Here is a 23453-nt window from a genome sequence, read left to right as displayed (position 1 = left end):
ACATGATACTTACAGAGAACATACAAGTCATACATATCACACATATAGAAAACTGGTTTAATTTTGACTTTGTTAACTGGATACTCATAAACTCAAATGACATTCTCTGTGTTTTAGTCATTGATATGGTGTCTCACACTGCTCTTGGGCCTTCCCTTCTCCCTATGAAAAAGGGCATTTCCCCGCCCCCCCCCCCCCCCCCCCCGCCAAGTTTCTTGTAACTAACCTCTCTCCGGGGTTAACTAGTATATATGATAATATGCTTATCACCAACATGTATGTTTTCAGCCAGATCTTTAAGTTCCGTATCTGCAAGCTTTATCCCCAGGTTGTTCAGAACAGTGCCCAGGTTGTTCATATTGACCTTCCCACCTAAGAAAAGTGACAGTCCATAAGGAATATTAAATGACTTCAAAAGAGAAGTTCTTACACTTTTTTGATACACATATCCCATTGTGAATTTCTTAAGCAGTAGATCATTATTCACAAAATTTGCTTCGGACCAAACAGAAAATGTTTGCTCTAAAGTGAAAAAAATAAATTAATGTTCAACAATTTTAGCACAGAGACAAAATATTCTAAGCAGTCAATTACAAATTTAGAACTATGGCTACTCCCCTTGAGACTTGTCTTGGGGACCAGCCTACAGAAACACAAGGTTTTAAATGGCATTTAATACTGAAATTAGTTTGAGAATAAGGTACAGAAATATGGGCTCAGAGTACAGAAAAGTCTCTCAAGAAATGGATGAAAAAGGGAAGAAAGAGATTGAGTTGTGGCCAAAAAGGGGTGTGGAGAGTTCTAGTTTGCTTATTTTATAGGATGGTGTATGTGGAACATGTAAATGGGCTGAAGAGGTTGAAAATGGCCAGTGGGGCAAGGTCTTAAAAGACACGGGAGACAGTGGAGTCAAGGGCATCCTGGTAAGCTTTGAGGAGGAAGAGGGACTTCTCACTCATCCTTTATACTAACATGGGTGTGCTTAAAGATACCTGAATAGGGAGGGATTGAAGATGTAAAGCTGAGGGCTATCACTCTTGCCAGCCTCAATTTTCTTAATGAATTAAAAAAAAAAATCTGGTTGAAAAAATGGTGTTCAGTGAATGCTTAGGGAATTCTGGTACTGGAGGCAAACATTATTTAGTTCTAAACAATAGTAGGTTGACTTTTGATGAATGAACTGCCAATTTAGTTTTTTCTATTTATTACGTTCTCTGGATCACTGCTAATCATTTATATTTTTTCCCATGTAAACATGAAATTTGATATTTCTCTTCCTGAAAATTTCGAAAATGACAAGAAAGTGTGGTGCTTTACTTCCAAGATAGAACATCAGATTCAACTGCTAAAATAAAGATTGAGGTCCAAAAAAGCATACATTTGCAATCAGTACATATGACAGATGGCAGCATTCAAATTCACATCTTGGAAACAGTATAAAATGAAGATCTCATATTCATTTGTATTCTCATTATGTTTCTCACTCACCTTTAAGGGACTTTACACCATCTGGCAACCTGTTCTTAAAGACCTTGTTATCATCTATAAAAAAGAACACAATTAAGGTCATAGAGAAATGATGTGGCTATTCACTAAAACTTTAGTAAAACTGAGATTTTCATGATTTGCCCTAGAAACTTCCCTCATTAAAATAAAGTTTGAGAGAAAATTAGGGAAAGTTTATAATATGGCAAGTCTATCTAAAATTTAGCATAGAAGGCACTCTATAACATACACAGCTTTTTTGGAAAATATCACCTCTGACCTTTTATCCCCCTCTAGTCTAACACCACTTCTTTCCCTTGGTTGCTTCCCACAATTGCCTATACGTATCTAAAAAGGTAAGGGTAGCCTCAGAAATGTAGTCCCCTTGATGGCATGAGTCAGCATCATGGGGATGATTATTCCAAAACAGAGAGTTAAACTGCATAGATGGAAATTTCCCTCTAGAATGAGTGAACATTTAAATTATTTTGTTTGGTATTTGTTTGTTTATTTACTGTTGCATCTTAGCAAATGGGGATAGTTTGAGTTTCTAAAAAAAAAAAAAAGCTTAAGAGGAGACAAAACAAACACGGGGTAAAAAAGCCAGGCAAAACAAGAAACAGACTCCTAACTATAGGGAACAAACTGATGGTCACCAGAGGGGAAGATGGTGAGGGAAGGGTGACACAGGTGATGGGGATGAAGGAGGGCACTTGTGATGAGCACAGGGTGATGTGTGGATGTGTTGAATCACCAAATTGTACACCCGAAACTAGTATTACACTGTATGTTAACTAACTGGAATTTAAATTAAAAAATCTTTAAAAGCTTCAAAGAAGACTTTAAGGTCACATCAGTATATAAATGCCTACCGTTGAAAGGCAGATTTTTCAGCAGCTTCAAACGTTCCTTATCTGTGAACTCTATTCCCATGTTTTTCAGAATAGCTTTCACATCTTTGACATCAACCTCCCTTCCTTAAAAAAATAGACATCATTACATATATACGAATTTAAAGGATCATCTAATGACTCCAAACAGGGAAAATTAATCTATGGCTATGTAGATTAAATCGGTACAGAATAAAGAGCATAGGCCAATGAGACCTCTCCAAATATACTGACGATGACTTTCACAGAAAAAGAATTTGATCTCTAAGTGCTAATAAAAGAAGTCACAGTCACAATGACAATGGCAAGGCAACTCTGAACCCTGTGAGATTTACATGATGTATCTGCTATTCAATTGGAATATTATAAATTACTTATTCAAATAAATGTATAAAATAAGGTAAGATCTGTTAGTCTCATTTTTTGTCAGTTATCTGTAGTCTTTGTCAAAATTTTACTTCATATATTATTTCACTAGTACAGAGTTTGGCCATTCTAAAAAAGAGAAGAGCAAAATATACAAATAAAAAATATACCAGAAAACAAATGAGTTGCTAGTAATTTAATGAACAAATAAATGCCATAACTAATATGGCAATTGAGGAATAATGATGAAATATAATTATTATAAATACTAAATGTTTTAGATTCATAATTTCTCTCTTACCTGTAGTAGCTTTTACTCCATCCATCACCTCTTTCAGACCAACCATTCCATTAGCTACAAGAAAAGGCACAATGAAAATAATGTCAGAAGCCCAGAAGACAAATTTAAGACATATATTTTAAGGAAACAATTCCATTAAAAATTCCTTACATCTTCATTTTACCTGAGACCATTTAGAAAATGCCTGGATCTCAGGGAGTTAAGATGATCTCCATTAATACAAAGGTCTCTTGTGTACTAGAAACTGGGTCAGGAAAAGTGTGCTCTTCCTAGTATTTTGGATGCCATTATAAGCCATAGCTGAAGATACTATTGGAGTTGGCCAGGTATTCTGGTAACTTTACTTCATGTACCAACAAACAGCTGAGGAAGGGACCACTAATCCAGCTTGGTATGTTCTAAGATTGCTTCCTGCAGGAGATGTGTGTGAACTACATTAATGTATCAGAGCAGTTGATATGAAATATGGAAGGATGGAAGAGACTTCACATGGAGGAGAAGTTAAGAAAAACGTCCAGGGACATCATGCTATGTGTGTGAAACTACAAGCAGCTCAACATGGCTTGAACAGTAGAAAAATGAGAGAAGATATGTCCGCACAGGCAGATGGAGCTTGAAGGTCTCATGCACTATGATAAAAATCTTTGAACACATTTTCGAGTGAAGATTTCGTTAGACAGAAGGACAGATAGAAGAATGGCTTGACTTCTCTATAAATAGATTTTCATGTCCCTATTATTTTGCTTTCTTATTATTTAGGCTATTAGAGTCCTGACAGCACCCTCTGCAGTTTTTGGTATATTTACGGAAAGATGATGCTGTTTTAGGTTAATTGTAATGAAGATCCAAGATTTATTCTGACTTTAAAATTGGGCTCTCCTCCAAGTGTCCATCAATAGATGAATGGATAAAGACATAGCACATATGTGTGTGTGTGTGTGTGTGTGTGTGTGTGCGTGTGTGCGTGTGTGTGCGTGTGTGCGTGTGTGTGTGTGTGTGTGTGTGTGTGATGGAGTATTATTCAGCCTTAAAAAAGAATGGAATCTTTCCATTTGCAACAACATGGATGGAGCTAAAGAGTATAATGCTAAGAGAAATGTTAAAGACAAATACTATATGATTTCACTCATATGTGAAATTTAAGAAACAAAATGAGTAAACAAAGGAAAAAAAAAAAAGAAGAGAGAGACAAACCAAGAAGTAGACTCTTAACTATAGAGAACAAACTGGTAGTTACCAGAGGGGAGGTGGGTGGGGGAATGGGTGAAACAGGTGATGGGGACTAAAGAGTATACTTATCACATATATATAGAATTGTTGATATATTGTATACCTGAAATAATATAATTTTCAATGTTAACTATATTGGAATTAAAATTAAAGACTTAAGTAAAAAAAATAAAATTGGGCTCTCCTCCAAGCTTTCTAACATGTATCTGTCAATTAAATCTATTTTCAAACATATCAGATATAAAGGAAAAATTAAAAAATGGCCTGAAGACATCTGTAGTGTTCACCATCAACTTGTAGATATTTTGACAGCTTTGCAAGTTCCTCTTCTGTGAGCTCAAGTCCCAATTTTTTAAGGGTGTTGTCCAGGTTATTTACATGAACCTTTCCCCCTTAGGAAAGACAGAAGGTAGGAACATGAAAAAAAAGTGTATTATGCCAAAATTCTGCATGCATATCAACTTTCTATTTATTTATTTATTATGTTTGTTTGTTTAAGGTGAAGTGATTTTTTTCGTGCATGGAGAAGGGGTGTACAGAGTTGAAAAAAAATGCAAGTTCCATATGGAACTTCCTACAAGATAAAATATACGCTGTTATCAGTTAAAATGTGGGTAGACTGCAAGAATCATAAATAAGGAATGATACCAAAGTGAGGAGCCAGAATTCATAATTGGAATAAAAGTGTCAAGTTGGGGAATGTCAGACAGTATGACTTTTAATTGGGTCTTACTCACCATTGAGAGATTTCACACCCTTTAGCAACCTGTTGTGATATACCTTTCCAGCAGCTGTAAGAAAAGCCATAATTCATGCAATGGGGAAATTAACATGAAATCACAAAAATGGTGTGAAATAAATAATAATTTAAATAAATAATTTCCAAACTAACATTTTAAGAAGAGTTGTCTCTAATTTTTAGTTTATTTCATCTAATATAATGAAGTTTGGAAACAGAAACCTCTCTCCTTGTGACAAACCTCTTTATTCCAGTACCTGAGGAAGTCTCCTTGCTCAAACATGAGTAGAGCTTCCCTTTGCTTTTAAATTTCTGCTTCCCTTTTTTTTTGTGAATGGTGTGAGAAAGTGGTCTAGTTTCAACCTTCTGCATGTTCCTGTCCAGTTCTCCCAGCACCATTTGTTAAAGAGACTGTCTTTTTTCCATTGGATGTTCTTTCCTGCTTTGTCAAAGATGAGTTGGCCATACGTTTGTGGGTCTAGTTCTGGGGTTTCTATTCTATTCCATTGGTCTATGTGTCTGTTTTTCTGCCAATACCATGCTGTCTTGATGATGACAGCTTTGTAGTAGAGGCTAAAGTCTGGGATTGTGATGCCTCCTGCTTTGGTCTTCTTCTTCAAAATTACTTTGGCTATTCGGGGCCTTTTGTGGTTCCATATGAATTTTAGGATTGCTTGTTCTAGTTTCGAGAAGAATGCTGGTGCAATTTTGATTGGGATTGCATTGAATGTGTAGATAGCTTTGGGTACCATCTTTATTTTTTTGTCACGGATCTCCAATCTTTCTTTTTTTTTCTCTTCTCATGATGTGAACAAATTAGTAGCTTGATAGGTAACAATATGTTTAGCTGTTAATGTCAACTCTTGTCTAAAGGGTTATTTAACTTCCAATATAAATTCTAAGCGACAGTGACAGGTTTCTATATACTTAGAACTCAATTTAATATTTTTTCTTTTATACTTTTGGAGAAAAATAAATAGAAACAAAGTTGGAAATATTTACACAGACCTAAAGACCAACAAAAGACCTCCATGACACCTCTATCAATCTCACCGTCAATTGGCAGTGTTTTCAGTAGCTTCTCTTTTTCCTGATCTGTGAGCTCAATCCCCAGGCTTCCCAGGAAAATTTTCAGGTCATTAGAATCGACCTTCTCATCTTTTAAGAGAGGGAACAATAGACATATAAGCTTTTGGAACTCTGGTATTCTATCAAGTTGTAAAATATGTTCTGTGAAGTTTAATGATATCCTAATATCAAGATGAGGTGTTAGGCGAAGATGTTCTCAATTGCAGAACCCTTGAGCGTATCTTATGGTAATAAAGCATATCTTTAGGAGCATATCTTATGGTATCTTATGGTAATAAAATACCACATTTATTATAAATTAAAGACCTTTTTTCCTAAAGCTGGAAAAAAACAACTTTCAGAATAAAATCTGATGAGTGAATTAAGAGAACGCAGATTCTTATATAAATTATTCTTCAAAAACATTTGCTTTGGTAAGAATTATTGATGATATCAGGAATACATTATCTTGATCATTTCTAAGCTTCACCATGCCATTTTCTATACATTTCTAGATATTTTTCATTTAAACATTTGTGACCCGAAGCATATTACTTGCACAAGTAACAGAAAACTTAGGATTTAAAATTGACATATAGTCTTGTATCCTAGTGTAGAAACTTTCCTAATGTCAATCCATGATTCATATATTTAAAAATAAAACATCAGAATTTATAAGATACCAGAAATACCACTGAAAAAAACTATTATAAAGGACCGAAACCCTAGATTTACATCAACTTCTCATTTACCTGTAAAAGTTTGCAGTTCCTTCATCGGTGTTTTAGGAGAAGTCCTCCTATCAACTGCAAAAGAAAATTAGAGTCATAATGAGATATAAAAGACTCATGAAATATCGTGAAAAACAATGTGGGAATAAATATAATAAATCCTAACTTACTATGTGCCAGGCATTATCTTAAGTACTTTATATATGCTTACTTAAGAACTATTTACTGAAGAATATCTTTCTAGGCTATTAATTTATTCAGTTTTCATTGTCTTCATTAATACTAGAAAGAAAAGCCTAAACATAAAAACATGCCATTTCAAAAATATTAATTTTACTTATAGTTCTATACCATTTCAAAGCTATATGCATTAGTAATGGGAAGAAATTCAGAAGTACCGTCATCTAAGTGGCCTGCATCTTTCTTTTTAAAACGTGGAAGACTGTCTTCTAGTGACCATAATATGGGTAAAGAACATAAAAGACATTCATACAAAGGGCAATGTTTTCACGGTGACTTGGTAGCTGGCTGCTTATATGCTGTTTACATGCTTTGCCCATACTTACAGCTTCCTACTATCAGTGTAGATTACCATTCCTAAGGGCCCTTTCCCTCGCAACCTTTATTGTCCAAGCTCTCCCAACATGGAACTATGGTATCTGGAAACTTGCTCACCATCACCAGGGAGATTTTGAGTCAGAGCCTCAAGTTCCTTATCTGAGAGCTTGATTCCCATATTATCCAGTATTGCGTTCAAGTCGTTGACATTGACTTTCCCATCTAAGGAAAGAGAGTCCATGAAGAAAATTATGTAACTTCAAAAAAGAGGTTCATAAAGCTTTTAGAGACACATGCCCTGTTGTGAATTGCATGAGCTATATGCTAGTGTTCACAAAGATTACATATCATTTCGGGAGGGGGGGGTCATATATTCTCTAAAGCCTATTCACAGACCCCCCTTAGTAGTAAGGTTAATAATCCTTGTTCTAAAATGTGGAAAAAAAACCACACCAATTTTAGAACAAGAGACTAAGGACCTTATTATGCCTATAGAGAAAGTCAACTATGACATTAGAATGAAGGTCACTTCTCGTGAGATTTGTCTTGGGGATCAGACTATAAAATACAAAGTTTTAAATACCATTGAATAAATGCTAAGTGAATTCTAGTTCTGGAGGCAAACATTTTTTACTTCTAAACAGTAAGTTTTGATGACTGAATTCCCAGTTTAGTATTTATCTGCAGCTGATTAAATTCCCTGAATCAGTGCTAATCTTGTCTGTCACATTTTGCTATGCAAACTTGAAATCTGGTATTTTTTCTCTTGAAAAGTTTGGAAGAATCTTGAGAAAGTAGAAGGCTTTCTTACTAGATATAAAGTAAAAGATCAGCAGCTAACGTGAAGCTTGATCTTCAGTGGGAGCATAAATTTGCAATCAGTATATATGATCAGTATAGCAGCAACCACTAACACCTTGGAAACAGTCTAAAAGCAAGGATCCCATATTGGTCTGCACTCTCATTATGCTCCTCACGTACCTTTTAGAGACATCACAACTTCTAGCAACCTGTTTTGAAAGATCTTGTCATCATCTATAAGAAAAGGCAGAATTTAAGTCACAGAGAAATGTGGAAAATCACAGAGAAATTAGGAAACATGACTTTTCGAGAGTTTTCTCTTATTTTAATAAAATTTGAGAGAAAATCGGGTGAAATTTAGCACATCATGCACACCTCTGTTCTTCTTCCCAATCCTGCCTTTATTCACTTCCAATTATTAATCCTTTCCTCTTTCACAAATCCCAGTTTAACCTTTGTTTTTTCCTTTTTTGTTTTTCACTATTGATAAAAAGACCCATCGTAATGGAAATGCTGCTTCCTAATCTAAAAGTAAAACCACTGAGGGATTCATTTCAGGTATAAGTGGACATTCTAAAAAAAAAATTTTTTTTTTGAAATGGATTTTCTATATCCTAGAACTTAGGAAATGGAGAGAATTTTAGAGCTTCTCGCAGACACAGAAATCTAAAACTTCTTTTTGGGGACAGCTGGGTGGCACAGTTAAGCATCCAACTCTTGGTTTTGGCTCAGGTCATATCTCACGGGTTGTGAGATCAAGCTCTGAGTCCAGCTCCATGCTGACAGTGCGGAGCCTGCTTGGGATTCTCTCGCTCTCCCTCTCTCTCTGCTCCTCCCCAACTCACACATGCTCTCACCCTCTCAATATGAATAAATAAACTTAAAAAAAACCTCTCTTTGAATACATCAATATTTAAAATGCTTACCCTTAAAAGGAAGAGTTTTCACCAGCTCCAAGCATTCTTTACCTTTGAGCTCGATCCCCATGTTTCCCAGAACAGCTTTAACGCTATTGACATCAACATTTTCTCCTTAATAAAAAGATTAAAACAATGACATACATGGAATTTAAGTACAATCAAATTATTGCAAATAATTAAACTAAATTAGGATGCTAAAACAATAGGATTATGAGCTGGGGAAAGTAATGATCACTGAGCTCTGCCCAAATACATGGAGATAATGTCATTTATGGAAACATAATTGCCTTTTTAAAAATAAGTTTATTTATTTTTGAGACAGAGAGAGACAGAGCATGAATGGGGGAGGGGCAGAGAGAGAGGGAGACACAGAATCAGAAGCAGGCTCCAGGCTCTGAGCCATCAGCCCAGAGCCCGACGCAGGGCTCCAACTCACGGACCGTGAGATCGTGACCTGAGCTGAAGTCAGACGCTTAACCGATTGAGCCACCCAGGTGCCCCAGCTTTCTAAAGGCTAATAAGAGATGGCACTGTCACTCTTAAATACTGAGAACAATACTGAGGGGTGATCGGGGGTAGGGGAGAGGGGAAAGTGGGTGATGGGCATCGAGGAGGGCACCTGTTGGGATGAGCACTGGGTGTTGTATGGAAACCAATTTGACAATAAATTATACTTAATAAAAAAACAAGAGAGAGAGAGATGGCACTCTCAACGGTGGTCATGAGAATGTATCCACAGGAGTTCCAACTATGGAGAACATAATTAACCAAGGGCCCCACCTTCTGCTTTGAAATTAACCTGTGTTTTTTTGCACTAATGCCATATGTATCATTGGCACTGGCCAATCACAAGTGCAGCCAAGATACTAGGGGAGCCCTGTTCCTGGAAGATACAGGATGGTGATTCTAACCAGAGGATTCTTGAAAGCACTTTTGCCAGGCCCTCCTCAGACTGCATGACAATCTAGGATGCTTCCGCCCAAACATTTCTTCCTCTTTCCTTCACTTGGTGACAGATTTGCCCTGCAGTCTGACAGCCTCCCAGCCTTTCAGGCATCCTCCTTATTTTCTCTTACGCAGGCATTTCCCCTAATAATGTCCTGGCATGTTTAACCCTGCCCCGGCTTTTGCTTCTTGGGAGGCTTGGACTAACATACTCAAAATGACAATGACACAAAGTGGGTATTATAGATCTCTTTTGTCAATTTTCAAGCTGCAGATGGCTCATCTTCATAATTCTATTGACATGAAGAATGTATCACCTCTCCTTTAAGTAATTACCAGGGACTTTTCCAAAGATTCATTTCACCTTTTATTGTACATTTTGGCTGTCTTAAAATAAGGAAAATGAAGTGTATTCGTGAAGAATACATCAGAAAATTCTCCAATTTCTGGGCTACTGATTATGAAAACCTTAAACAAATAGGAGGTAAAAATGATAGAATTAGCCTAGCAATTAAGGCATGAAGAAAAACAGTTCTGTAAAAATTACGATCCTATGTTTACATTAACTTCTCAATCACCTGTGACAGCTTTCATGCCATCCATCACTTTCTTCAGATCAACTTTTCCATTAGCTATGAAGAGAAGGGACAATTGAGACATGTAATCAATGTCATGAGCTCCAAAAAACATATACAAAGGATATACGTTGATGGAAAATTCCAGATAAATTCCATTAATATCATAATTTTATACACACTTATATTAAATCTCTGAATTTCAAGGATTTAAGCTGATCTATTTTTCCAGTGTTTCTGGATCATTGGTGTTTATCAGCTCTCTGGTAGCACTTCAGGTACTGCTGTGAGCCATGAGTGCCATAGCTCATATAGGAACCACTAATTCAAACTAGAGTGTTAAATGAATACATCATAGAGTATGTAGTGCCTGGCAAGTTAAAATATCAGATTTTAACTAAAGGAAAGGGGAATGCATAGAAAGAGTCTTCTACATGGAAGAGAGGCTGAGAAATATAAAGTAAAACCACACCTGGGTACAACATATACAACATATACATATGCAGTGCATGAAGAACTATAGTCGGTTCAGCACTGCAGAAGAATAAAGTATGGATTTGGGAAAGGAAAGTTCATACAAGAGAGGAAGGTTGGACTCAGATTATTAAGGGATTTGTAAGTAATTTTAAGAAGCTTAGCCTTTATCTACTAGGTTATATAGAATCATTGAGTGGTTGGTTATAAGTTCAAGAATGATATGGACCAATTTGCATTTTATGTTAATTTTCTTTAACTTTAAATTATAATTAATTTTATTATTACAAATTTACATTTATATTGAAATATATATAGAATGATGTCATCAAGATGGTGACATAAGTTTTTCCTGACTTCAGTCCCCCTCACAAAAAGACCATCTTGCAAGTATCCACAGACAAGACACCATTGTGAAAATCCCAGGATATGGTTGTGAGGCTGATGAATCTCCCTGAACCACAGAGACTGAGAAGGACCACATTAGAAGGGTAAGACAATCAGCTATGCTCTGACTGCACTGCCCCTCTCCCAGGCTAGTATAGTGCTGCACTGAGAGGGCTTCCCAGAGCTATGGTTTCTCTGGTGGGAAAAAGAGAGCCCAAGGTAGACATCCAGCTCCTCCAGAGTTGTGGGTTGCTTCCTGGAAGGCCCACCTGGGTCCTGTCCCATAGGTATTGCGGGGGAGGTATCCGTGGGTCTTAACCATTTGAGATCAGAATGAGATGGAGAAGGGAAACATGGCTTACATTAACCAGCACTTGGATCTTGGCAGATTGTTTCTCCTAGCAGCAGTGCCTGAGTAGATATCTGACACAGTAGTTTTGCCCATCTGCAGAGCCAAGATGGTGGTCCCTCTGGCCAGGGAACCATTCTGCTTGAGTTGGGTGCCCAGACAATAAGCCTTTCTGGCCTTGGAGCCTCTTCTATCACCCCATCCAGATGAGGAAGCAAATTCATGGCTCCTGCCTATTGCTGAGTATAGATAGTCCTCTGTCCTGCCTGACCAGAAAACCTATTGAGACCATCCCAGAGACTGTGTAGATTACCCTACAGCCCCTCTTACAGCAGTGCCTGAGTGAAGAGCCCACTCATTGGCTCTGCCTCTCTGCAGAACTGAGCTAGTGGCACTATCTGGCCAGGGATATTGATGGATACTCCTGCCTGACTCAGGTACCCAGCCAATAAGCCTTATCAGCAAAGGAGCCTATGATATAGAGACTGGGCTGGGAAGGAAATTCAAAGCCCTGACCAGGGATGAATATAGCTTCCAGCCTTATCTGACCAAGAAGCCTAACCAGAACACCTGGCAAGTTGCATAGTCCATCCTACAGATCTGGTTATAATGGTGCCTGAGCAGAGACCCCAAAATTGACAACCTAGAAGAAATGGATAAATTATTCCTAGAAACATACAACCTACTGAGACTGAATCATAAAGAAACAGAAAATCTGAAGAGACCAAAAACAAGTAAGGATATTGAGTCAATAATCAAAATCTTCTTCCCCAAAAGTCCAGGACAAATGGTTTTATTGCTGAATTGTTACCATTTAATGAAGAGTTAACACCAATCCTTCTCAAATTCTTCCCAAAAAATTTAAGAGGAGGGAACACTGCCAAACTCATTTACAAGGTAGCATTTACCCTGATACCAAAGCCAGACAAAGATACTACAAAAAAATTAAAACTATAGGCCAATGTCCCTGATGAATATAAATGCAAAAATTCTCAACAAAATTCTAGCAAACCAATTCAACAGCACATTAAAAGGATCATATAGCATGATTAAGTGGGATTCATCCCTAGGATGCAAAGATATTTCAATATGCGCGAATCAATAAATGTGACATACTGCATTAATAGAATGAAAGATAAAAATCATGATAAAAATCATGATCATCTCAATTGATGCAGAAAAAGCATATGACAAAATTCAACATCCATTCATGATAAAAGCTGTCACTAAATTAGGTATAGAAGGAAAGAATCTCAACATAATAAAGGCCATGTATGACAATACTCAATACTTAACATCATACTCTAACAGTGAAAGGTTGAAAGCTTTTCCTCTATAATCAGAAATAAGACAAGTGTTCACTCTTACCACTCCTATTCAGTATAGTACTAGAAGTGTTAGCTAGAACAATTAGGCAAGAAAAGAAATAAAAGTCACCAGAATCAGAAAGAAAGAAAGAAAGAAAGAAAGAAAGAAAGAAAGAAAGAAAGAAAGACAGAAAGACAGAAAGAAGTAAAAGTGAGTCTATTTGCAGATGACATTATTTTAAGTATAGAAAATCCTAAAGACTCAACCAAAAAAAAATAATAACTTGTTAAATTTAATGAATGAATTCAGTAAAGATGCAGGATACAAAATCAACATACAAAAATCAATGGTGTTTCTATATACTAATGATGAATTATCAGAAAAAGAAATGAAGAAAATAATCTCACTTACAACAGCATCACAAACTATAAAGTACTTAGGAGTAAATTTGGAAGAGACACAAATAGAAAGATATCCTGTGTTCATAGATTAGAAGAATTATTAACCTTAAAATGTCCACACTAAGGCAATGCCATCTATAGATTCAATGTAATTCTTAAGATTCCAATGGCATTTTTTACACATACGTAAAACATAATCCTAAAATTCATTTGGAACCACAAAAGCTAAACCAATCCTCAAAAGAAGGGTAAAGCTGGAGGATCACAATTTTTTACTTCAAACTGTATTATAAAGCTATAGTAATCAAAACAGTATGGCACTGGCATAAAAACACACACTTGGACCAATGAAAGAGAATCAAGGGCTTAGATACAAACTCATACATATATGGCCAACTTCTATTTGACACAGAAGCCAACAATATTCAAGCAAGCCTAGAATACTCAATGGAGAAAAGAGTGTCTTCATTAAATGGTGTTAGGAAAATTGGATATTTACATGACAAAGAGTGAGATTAGACCCCTGTCTTATACTGTTCACAAAAATCAACTCAAAATGAATTAAAGAATTAAATGTAAGGCCTGAAATCATACATAAAACTCCCAAGGGAAACGGAGAAAAAAGCTCTTTGATGTTGCTCTTGGCAATGATTTTTTGGATGTGACTCCTATAAAGCACAAGCAACAACATAAAAAATAAACAAATAAGTAGGGCTACATCAAACTGAAGAGCTTCTCTGCATGGCAAAATAACCATAAGAGACCCTTAAATACAGAGAACAAACTGAGGTTGATGAGGTTTGGAGGGGAGGTAAATGGGTGACAGGCACTAAGGAGGGCACTTTTCAGGATGAGCACTGGGTGTCATATGTAAGAGATGAATCTCTGGGTTCTACTCTTGAAGCTAAGACTACACTGTATGTTCACTAACTTGAGAATAATAATAATAAAAAAAGAATCAACAAAATTAAAGACAGCCTATGTAATGGAAGAAAATATTTACAAACCATATATCTTATAAGAGGTTAATATCCAAACTATATAAGGAACTCATACACCTCAATAACAAAGAAACCAAATAACACAATTTAAAAATGGGTGAAATATCTGAAAAGACATTTTTCCAAAGAAGATATTCAAAGGGCCAACAGGTCCATTAAAAGGAGGCTCATCCTCACTAATCATCAGGGAAATGTAAATCAAAACCACAATGAGGTATCACCTCACACCTGTTAGAATGGCTATCATCAAAAAGACAAGAGATAGAAAGTACTGGTAAGGATGTGGGGGAAAGGGAAGCCTCGTGCACTGCTGGTGAAAGTGTAAATTGGTGCAGCCAACGTGAAGAGTATGAAGGTTCCTCAAAAAATTAAAAATGGAACTACATATGATCCAGAAATTATGACTTGGGTATATATCCAAAGTAAACAAAATCACTGTCTTGAAGAGATAACTGAATCTTCACATCCATTATAGCATAATTTATAATAGCAAAGACATGGAAAAAACCTAAGCATCCATTGATGAAGGGATACATAAAGAAAATGTGGGGTATATATACAATGGGATATGAGGGTATATATGGGGTATATATACAATGGGAATGAGTTTTGGAAGTGTGTGGGTGTTTAGGAATTTGTCCATTTCTTCCAGGTTGTCCAGTTTGTTGGCATATAATTTTTCATAGTATTCCCTGATAATTGCTTGTATCTCTGAGCGATTGGTTGTAATAATTCCATTTTCATTCATGATTTTATCTATTTGGGTCATCTCCCTTTTCTTTTTGAGAAGCCTGGCTAGAGGTTTATCGACTTTGTTTATTTTTTCAAAAAACCAACTCTTGGTTTCGTTGATCTGCTCTACAGTTTTTTTAGATTCTATATTGTTTATTTCTGCTCTGATCTTTATTATTTCTCTTCTTCTGCTGGGTTTAGGCTGTCTTTGCTGTTCTGCTTCTATTTCCTTTAGGCGTGCTGTTAGATTTTGTATTTAGGATTTTTCTTGTTTCTTGAGATAGGCCTGGATTGCAATGTATTTTCCTCTCAGGACTGCCTTCGCTACATCCCAAAGTGTTTGGATTGTTGTATTTTCATTTTCATTTGTTTCCATATATTTTTTAATTTCTTCTATAATTGCCTGGTTGACCCATGCATTCTTTAGTAGGGTGTTCTTTAACCTCCATACTTTTGGAGGTTTTCCAGACTTTTTCCTGTGGTTGATTTCAAGCTTCATGGCATTGTGGTCTGAAAGTATGCATGGTATGATCTCAATTCTTGTATACTTATGAAGGGCTGTTTTGTGACCCAGTATGTGATCTATCTTGGAGAATGTTCCATGTGCACTTGAGAAGAAAGTATATTCTGTTGCTTTGGGATGCAGAGTTCTAAACACATCTGTCAAGTCCATCTGATCCAATGTATCATTCAGGACCCTTGTTTCTTTATTGACCGTGTGTCTAGATGATCTATCCATTTCTGTAAGTGGAGTGTTAAAGTCCCCTGCAATTACCACATTCTTATCAATAAGGTTGCTTATGTTTGTGAGTAATTGTTTTATGTATTTGGGGGCTCCTGTATTCGGTGCATAGACATTTATAATTGTTAGCTCTTCCTGATGGATAGACCCTGTAATTATTATATAATGCCCTTCTTCATCTCTTGTTACAGCCTTTAATTTAAAGTCTAGTTTGTCTGATATAAGTATGGCTACTCCAGCTTTCTTTTGACTTCCAGTGGCATGATAAATACTTCTCCATCCCCTCACTCTCAATCTGAAGGTGTCCTCAGGTCTAAAATGAGTCTCTTGTAGACAGCAAATAGATGGGTCTTGGTTTTTTTAATCCATTATGATACCCTATGTCTTTTGGTTGGCACATTCAGTCCATTTACATTCAGTGTTATTATAGAAAGATATGGGTTTAGAGTCATTGTGATGTCTGTAGGTTTCATGCTTGTAGCGATGTCTCTGCTACTTTGTCTCACAGGATCCCCCTTAGGATCTCTTGTAGGGCTGGTTTAGTGGTGACAAATTCCTTCAGGTTTTGTTTGTTTGGGAAGACCTTTATCTCTCCTTCTATTCTAAATGACAGACTTGCTGGATAAAGGATTCTCAGCTGCATATTTTTCCTGTTCATCACATTGAAGATCTCTTGCCATTCCTTTCTGGCCTGCCAAGTTTCAGAAGAGAGATCGGTCATGAGTCTTATAGGTCTCCCTCTATATGTTAGAGCACGTTTATCCCTCGCTGCTTTCAGAATTTTCTCTTTATCCTTGTATTTTGCCAGTTTCACTATGATATGCCATGCAGAAGATCGATTCAAGTTACGTCTGAAGGGAGTTCTCTGTGCCTCTTGGATTTCTATGCCTTTTTCCTTCCCCAGATCAGGGAAGTTCTCAGCTATAATTTCTTCAAGTACCCCTTCAGCACCTTTCCCTCTCTCTTCCTCCTCTGGAATACCAATTATGCGTAGATTATTTCTTTTTAGTGCATCACTTAGTTCTCTAATTTTCCCCTCATACTCCTGGATTTTTTTATCTCTCTTTTTCTCAGCTTCTTCTTTTTCCATAATTTTATCTTCTAGTTCACCTATTCTCCTCTCTGCCTCTTCAATCTGAAGCGTGGTCATTTCCATTTTATTTTGCAGCTCGTTTATTGCATTTTTAGCTCCTCCTGACTATTCCTTAGTCCCTTGATCTCTGTAGCAATAGATTCTCTGCTGTCCTCTATACTGTTTTCAAGCCCAGTGATTAATTTTATGACTATTACTGTAAATTCACTTTCTGTTACATTGTTTAAATCCTTTTTGATCAGTTCGTTAGCTGTCGTTCTTTCCTGGAGATTCTTTTGAGGGGAATTCTTCCGTTTGGTCATTTTGGATAGTTTCTGGAGTGGTGCCGAACTGCAGGGCACTTCCCCTGTGCTGTCTTGAATAACTCGCGTTGGTGGGCGGGGCGCAGTCCGACCTGATGTCTGCCCCCAGCCCACCGCTGGGGCCACAGTCAGACTGGTGTGTGCCTTCTCTTCCCCTCTCCTAGGGGCGGGATTCACTGTGGGGTGGCGTGGCCTCTCTGGGCTACTTGCACACTGCCTGGCTTGTGGTGCTGGGGATCTGGCGTATTAGCTGGGGTAGATAGGCAAGGTCCATGGGGGGCTGGAGGGGCAGGCTCAGCTCACTTCTCCTTCTGTGATCCGCTTTGGGAGGGTCCCTGCGGCAGCTGGAGGGAGTCAGGCGCACCGCCGGAGGTGTGGGTCCGCAGAAGCACAGCGTTGGGTGTTTGCGTGGTGCAAGCAAGTTCCCTGGCAGGAACTGGTTCCCTTTGGGATTTTGGCTGGGGGTTGGGCGAGGGAGATGGCGCTGGCGAGCGCCTTTCTTCCCCGCCAAACTGAGCTCTGTTGTCCCGGGGCTCAGCAACTCTCCCTCCCATTGTCCTCCAGCCCTCCTGTTCTCGGAGCAGAGCTGTTAGCTTATAACCTTCCAGATGTCAAGTCCCGCTTGCTGTCGGAACACACTCCATCCGGCCCCTCCGCTTCTGCAAGCCAGACTCGGGGGCTCTGCTTGGCTGGTGGGCTGCCCCTCCGCCCCAACTCCCTCCCACCAATCCTAGCACGCACGGCCTCTCCACCCTTCCTACCCTCTTCCGTGGGCCTCTCGTCTGCTCTTGGCTCCGGAGACTCCATTCTGCTAGTCTTCTGGCGGTTTTCTGGGTTATTTAGGCAGGTGTGGGTGGAATCTAAGTGATCAGCAGGACGCGGTGAGCCCAGCGTCCTCCTACGCCGCCATCTTCCTCTCCGTCCTAACTCTACTATTCACTGATTTAATACAGAATATTTTTCCCCCACATAGAAGAGGTGTCATATATTAATGTCAAATTAAAAAAAAAAAGAATTTGCTACCAAGACACAGAATTGAAATTATTTATTTTTATTTATTATTTTGAAAGAGAAAGAGAGACAGAGAGAGAGAGAGAATGAGTGAGGGAGGGGCAGAGATAAAGACAGGGACAGAAATCCCAAGCAGGCTCCATGTTTTCAGGGCAGAGCCCCATGTGGCACTTGATATCATGAACCTCAGACCATGACCCGAGGCAAAATCAAAAGTCAGCTGCTTAACCAACTGAGCCACCCAGGCCCCCCAGAATTTAAATTTTATTACTAACATGCAGAGATTTAAAAGTCTAACTCTAAGAAATTAGATAAAAAACGATCAAATGAAGGATAAAATGGTAGAATAAGCAAAGAAATAAAAGTCTTTGAAATATAATTTTGAGTAAAACTTACATTCTTAGATTTATATTAACTTCTCACCTGTAAGGGTTTTCACTCCATCCATCAATTTATCAAGATCAACCTTCCCATTATCTATAAAAAAAGGTAAAGATAAAAATAATAAAATGATGCAGACTCAGAAAAACAGAGTATGAAAACCTTATATTGTGAAAGTCCACTTCTTTTCATTGTGCTCTATGTCAATCTTCAATTTATAAATCCAGTTCTTCAGAAATTCTATGATAGAAGACGTGCCCTATTCCCTATCAGAGGTGAGCCAACTATCGTCCATTGGCCAAATCCAGCCCACTGCCACGTATCTTTTTATTTTTTCACCGCCTATTTTTATATGGCCCATGAGCTAAGAATCATTTTTACATTTTCAAATGATTGTAAAACCCAAAAGGATATTATTTGTGACACATAAAACTCACACAAATTTAAATTTTTAGTGTCCATAAATAAAATTTTATTGGAACACAGCCACACTAATTTGTTTACACATTGTTTACAGCTGCTTTTGTACTACAACAACATTATTGAGAAGTAGGACAGAGATCACATCATCCACAAAGCCTGAAGTATTTATTATTTGCCCTTTATAGAAACATTGCTGACCCTGCCCTAGAAGATAGAGTCCACTCAGAGGCAATTTATACTCCCGAATTGTTTAGATTCACCCTACTTTATAAACCTGGAAGAAACTATTATTGATGTTGGCCATGTTCTATGACCCTGCTCAATTATGGTATATCCATAAAGCCTACCTATCATTGTATAATAAAAGGAAAAATGAAGTAATCTTTCATATATTCCCAATATATTTTTTTTTAAAGTCTTTTCAATTACTATGATAATCATGGAATGGCTAGTGACATATGACTGGTGTATTTTTGAAGCAATTGTTTAAAAACTTCATTCATCTCATCATAGGCAAATTTCCCTTTTTTTTCTTATTTTCCACTCTTTACTTAGTCATCATACATTAGTTACTGACAAGTGGTCAAGAAGTTCCTAAGAAGAGTTCCTAAGAAGAGGTATGGTATTTAACAGGATCACAAAAGATTGCCACTGAAACTGCGAGGTTGGCTCGTCACATCTCCACAGATTTTGATGGTAATGAGACAATGAGCCCAAATGGATTAAGATAGTTTATTACTTATACCCAAGAAGTAAGATCAGCATGGTGTTGGATCTCTGCCACTTTAGTCCCAGAATACAACACGGAACCAGCTGGACAGTGGACGGGTGGGACATGCGATGAGTCGTTCTGCTGCTGGGAAGCTCACTCAAATGGTACCCAACAAGTTTTATAGACTTATACAGAAATCTGCAGCTCTATCCTAAGGGAGAGAGGCGGAAAGTTGTGTTCAACTGAAACTAAGGAGATGAATGAGAAATGACCTTGTGACCGTCTCCTGTAGATAGGGAAACAGATGGAGACACTGCTTGGTGGCAGCTCTTCACAAGGCTGTCTACTTCCCCTTGTTCCAGGAGGAACTGTGACGCTTTCAAGAAAGACTATGGTAAGATTGTGGTCAAGATGTATTTATGTGGCCTAGGTGGAGATGTGCAAAGTTGTGAGAGAAGAACCATTTCCCTCAAATTACGTATCTAATATTTGAAATATGCTAGGTCTTAAGGGCACAAAGATAATTAAAGTACACTTTCTACTTTCAAGGACTTCAGAGTTTGGAAAAACTGGTTATGCTGAGTAAACAAAATTCAGAGATAGTGTACTTGTATGGAAGACTCTGATCAAATTGCCTGAAATTTTCCCATATACACCACATAGGAATTTTCCTTTTCCATAAATAACAAGTTAAATTAGGAGATTAGTATCTATTATTGTCGAGCCAAGTATTTTATTTATTGATATATATTTTTTAATATAATTTACTGTCAAATTGGCTTACATACAACACTCAATACTCATCCCAACAAGTGCCCTCCTCAATGCCCATCACCCTCTTTCCCCTCTCCCCCACCCTCCATCAACCCTCAGTTTGTTCTCTGTATTTAAGTATCTCTTGTGGTTTGCCTCCCTCCCTCTCTGTAACTATTTCTTTTTTTTCCCCTTCTCATCTCCCATGGTCTTCTGTGAAGTTTCTCAAGATCCACATGAGTGAAAACATATGATATCTGTCTTTCTCTGACTTACTTATTTCACTTAGCATAATACCTTCCGGTTCCATCCACGTTGCTGCAAATGGCATGATTTTATTCTTTCTCATTGCCAAGTAGTATTCCATTGTATATATAAACCATATTTGCTCTATCCATTCATCAGTTGATGGACATTTTGGCTCTTTCCATAATTTGGCTATTGTTGAAAGTGCTGCTATAAATATTGGGGTACATGAGCCCCTATGCATCAGCACTCCTGTATCCCTTGGGTAAATTCCTAGCAGTGGGTCATAGGATAGTTCTATTTTTAGTTTTCTGAGGAACCTCGACACTGTTTTCCAGAGCAGCTCTACCAGTTTGCATTCCCACCAACAGTGCAAGAGGGTTCCCATTTCTTCACATCCTGGCCAGATCTATAATCACCTGATTTGTTCATTTTAGCCACTCTGACCACTCTGATCACTTGGTGTGACGTGGTATCTCAGCGTGAGTGTGGCTTTGATTTGTATTTCCCTGATGATGAGTGATATCGAGCATCGTTTCATGTGTCCATTGGCCATCTGGATGTCTTCTTTGGAAAAGTGTCTATTCATGTCTTCTGCCCATTTCTTCACTGGATTATTTGTTTTTCAGGTGTGGAGTTTGCGAGTTCTTTATAGATTTTGGATACTAGCCCTTTATCCGATATGTCATTTGCAAATATCTTCTCCCGTTCCGTTCCATCGGTTGCCTTTTAGTTTTGTTGATTGTTTCCTTTGTAGTGCAGAAGCTTTTTATCTTGATGAGGTCCCAATAGTTCATTTTTGCTTTTAATTTCCTTGCCTTTGGAGAGGTGTCGAGCAAGAAATTGCTGTGGCTGAGGTCAAAGAGGTTGTTGCCTTTAAGCAAAGTATTTTAAATATACATATGTCCTATTGTAAAAAATAGATTACAAACTGTAAGAAGAATATGAAAATCATCTAGGCCTGGAAATCGGCTAACTTCCTTTTTTTTCCTTATAATTTAGAATATTTATTTTATATCATTGAATGATGTTTAGAGTTAAACCGATTTTTAAAATATCACTCTTATGCAGGGGCGCCTGGGTGGCTCAGTGGGTTGAGCGTCCGACTTCAGCTCAGGTCATGATCTCGCAGTCTGTGAGGTCAAGCCCCCCACCTCGGGCTCTATGCTGACAGCTCAGAGCCTGGAGCCTGCTTCAGATTCTGTGTCTCCCTCTCTCTCTGCCCCTTCCCTGCTTGTAGTCTCTCTCTCTCTCTCTCTCAAAAATAAATAAGAAACATTAAAAAAAATTTAAAAATTAAAAAAAATTAAAATGTCATGCTTATGCAAACATAAAAATATGTGAGATAAACTTGCAATTACTATAATTTCATATTTAGAATCTAATTCTTTTAAATTGCTGTTCAGCTCTTCAACTCAGAATCACTGTCTCCAAAATATTTTGTCTCCAAAATATTGTCCAGTGTGCTATCAACAGCACTGGTAACACAGCATTTCTTAGATGAGGGCTCCACTAGAGTTTTTTATTTAAAGCTAACAAGAAATTAAAAATGTTTCTTGAGAGTACTTGACACATAAGGCTACATTGGTTTTAGGCGTACAACGCAGTCATCTGATAGGTTTTTATACGTGATGCCACAGCACCACAGGTCTAGCTACCGTCTGTCACATACAACGCTATTACAATATCATTGATTATATTCCTTATACAGTGTCTTTTATTCCCATGACTTATTCATTCCATTACTGGAAGCCTGTATCTCCTACTCCTCTGCATCCATTTTGCTAATACTCACATCCCCACCCCTCCGGCAATCAGTTTGTTCTCTGTATTTACAGGTCTGATTGTTTTTTTGTTCATTTATTGACTTTTTTTTAGATTCTATGTGTGAGTGAATTGACATATTTGTCTTTCTCTGACTTACTTCACTTAGGATAATACCCTCTAGGTCCATCTGTGTTGTCCCAAATGGCAAAATTTCATCTTTCTTGATGAATATGGCTGAGTAATATTCCAGTGTGTGTGTCTTCTTTGTCCATTCATCTATTGATAGGCACTTAGGATTCTTCCATATTGTGGCTATTATAAATAATGCTGCAATAAACAGAGTGCATCTATCTTTTTGAATTAGTATTTTTGTTTTCTTTGGGTAAATAGTAGTGGAATTATTGGATTATATGGTATTTCTAGTTTTAATTTCTTGAGGAACCTCCATACTGTTTTCCATAGTGGCTGTACCAATTTACATTCCCATCAGTAGTGCACAAGAGTTCTTTTCCTCTACATCCTCACCAACAATTGTTATCCTCACCAACACTTATTATTCTCATTGTTTTGATTTTAGCCAGTCTGACAGGTCTGAGTTGTTATCTCATTGTGGTTTTTATTTGCACTTCTCTGATAATGAGTGATACTGAGCATCTTTTCATGTGTCTTTTGGCCATCTGTATGACTTCTTTGGAAAAGTATCTATTCAGATCCTATGCTCATTTTAAAAATCAGATTTTTTTTTTTGGTGTTGAGTTGTAT

General features: G+C 37.6%; 3 protein-coding genes across 3 annotated transcripts in view; all 3 read right to left on the bottom strand.

The window, feature by feature from the left end:
- Positions 1–238: 238 nt before the first annotated feature.
- LOC147574462 (uncharacterized) lies at positions 239–5097 on the bottom strand. Its single transcript, XM_086685481.1, has 5 exons — positions 4560–5097; positions 3043–3096; positions 2358–2462; positions 1489–1542; positions 239–372 (listed from the first exon to the last, which is right to left on the bottom strand). The coding sequence occupies exons 2-5, from the start codon at positions 3086–3088 to the stop codon at positions 239–241; spliced, it is 339 nt and encodes a 112-aa protein (XP_086541607.1). The 5' UTR covers positions 3089–3096; positions 4560–5097.
- Positions 4525–9196, bottom strand: LOC147574461 (uncharacterized). Its single transcript, XM_086685480.1, has 7 exons — positions 9096–9196; positions 8350–8403; positions 7486–7590; positions 6832–6885; positions 6020–6169; positions 5010–5063; positions 4525–4664 (listed from the first exon to the last, which is right to left on the bottom strand). Exons 1-7 carry the CDS (start codon positions 9154–9156, stop codon positions 4525–4527), a joined length of 618 nt encoding a protein of 205 aa, XP_086541606.1. The 5' UTR covers positions 9157–9196.
- Positions 9197–10604: 1408 nt separating this feature from the next.
- The window catches only part of LOC147574460 (EF-hand calcium-binding domain-containing protein 13-like), a 54992-nt gene continuing 42143 nt past the window's right edge, over positions 10605–23453 (bottom strand). The window contains exons 20-21 of the mRNA XM_086685479.1: positions 18833–18886; positions 10605–10666 (exon numbers count right to left, since the gene is read on the bottom strand). Coding sequence (XP_086541605.1) covers positions 10605–10666; positions 18833–18886 — 116 coding nt within the window. The remainder of the gene's footprint in view (positions 10667–18832; positions 18887–23453) is intronic.

This window comes from Puma concolor, chromosome E1 (assembly GCF_028749965.1).
Source record: "Puma concolor isolate L17-30 chromosome E1, mPumCon1.1.hap2, whole genome shotgun sequence".
Classification (NCBI taxonomy): Eukaryota; Metazoa; Chordata; class Mammalia; order Carnivora; family Felidae; genus Puma; species Puma concolor.
Note: the sequence above shows the minus strand (reverse complement) of the source record. Positions and strands in the feature narration are given on the sequence as shown.